General features: G+C 62.0%; 1 protein-coding gene across 1 annotated transcript in view; it reads left to right on the forward strand.

Moving 5' to 3' along the window:
• The first annotated feature begins 455 nt into the window (after positions 1 to 455).
• Positions 456 to 1,234, forward strand: part of LOC125027139 — an 11,454-nt gene continuing 10,675 nt past the window's right edge. Inside the window, exon 1 of the mRNA XM_047615998.1 lies at positions 456 to 834. Coding sequence (XP_047471954.1) covers positions 823 to 834 — 12 coding nt within the window. The 5' untranslated portion in view covers positions 456 to 822. The remainder of the gene's footprint in view (positions 835 to 1,234) is intronic.

The raw sequence follows: 1,234 nt of genomic DNA on the forward strand, positions 1-1,234 counted from the left end.
CTTGGCAGCGACATTCCTCCCCATGCAGACGCCATGCACAAGTACTCCAGTGCAGCACTCAAGAGCGGTGCCGCCGGCCCTTCGTCAGGGGGGGAGGGGGAAGGAGGGAAGAGAGGGGGAAGGAGGGAAGGGGAGGGGGAGAGGGAGGGAGGGGAGTGAGTGTGTGTGAGGGAAGGAGGGAAGGGTAGAGTAAGGGGTAGGGGAATGGACAAGAGGAGTCGGAGGAGGGGAGAGGAAGGGAGGGTAGGGGAGAAGACTGAGAGGAAGGGAGGGCGAGGAGGGAGGGAGGGAGGGCGAGGAGGGAGGGAGGGAGGGCGAGGAGGGAGGGAGGGAGGGCGAGGAAGGCAGGGAGGGAGGGCGAGGAGGGCAGAAAGGGAGGGCAGGAAGGGAGGGCGAGGAGGGAGGGAGGGAGGGCCGGTGATCAATACACGTGGCGGACGGCAGCGTCGGCGGCCGCGTGTGTTAACAACACGTTTCTCGCTTCCCGCCCGGCGCCCGAGGGTTGCCGTCCGCCGCCAGAAGCCTCCGCCCCAGCGCCTCCGCCTGACTCAGTGGTGGCTCTGGCGGAGGCGAGCATGGAACCACGGCACGCCTCTCCTCCCACGGACCTCGTAGAGCTGCGGAGAGCCAGGTCGCCGCCGCCGAGACGAGCCGAGAGGCGCGGACGTTCGCGAATTCCGGGAGAGTGCGAGGGCGGTCGCCGGGCCCCGTGACCGCAGGACGGACAGCGCAGTGGAAGCTCCGGGGCCTCTGTGCGCTAGGAGACCTGTGGGGCCGCAGTGTGCTGGAGGCGGAGGAGAAGGAGGACCTCGCGCCGGTAGTATGGCTCTCCTCGTAAGTCCTGAAAGTGTTTTAATAGGGCGTTTTGGTGCGTTTTAGTCCGTCGACGAGCGCGAGAGGAAGGCGTGGGTGCCGGGCGGTGAGGAGTGTGGGGTCCGTCCCCGCCGAGGATTCCGCCTCGGGGAACTGTCGATATGTCAAACCTCTCTCCCGGTGTGTCGACATCCGTTGACGTGCGGAGTCAAGGAGTCGGGATAAACGAAGGGACTGAAAGAGAGAGGAGAATATCGCAAAGAGATAAAGAAGGATACAGTAGAGAGTTCACAAGCGTGACCTTGGCCGAGTCAGTGCTGGTGGGAAGAATGAAACACAATGACAGTCGTGTTTTTGTTTTTTTTATTAATATTATTATTTATCAATAGTATTGTCTGTTTTGTCGGAATTACCTTTAACA

The sequence above is a fragment of the Penaeus chinensis genome, chromosome 7 (assembly GCF_019202785.1).
Source record: "Penaeus chinensis breed Huanghai No. 1 chromosome 7, ASM1920278v2, whole genome shotgun sequence".
Classification (NCBI taxonomy): domain Eukaryota; kingdom Metazoa; phylum Arthropoda; class Malacostraca; order Decapoda; family Penaeidae; genus Penaeus; species Penaeus chinensis.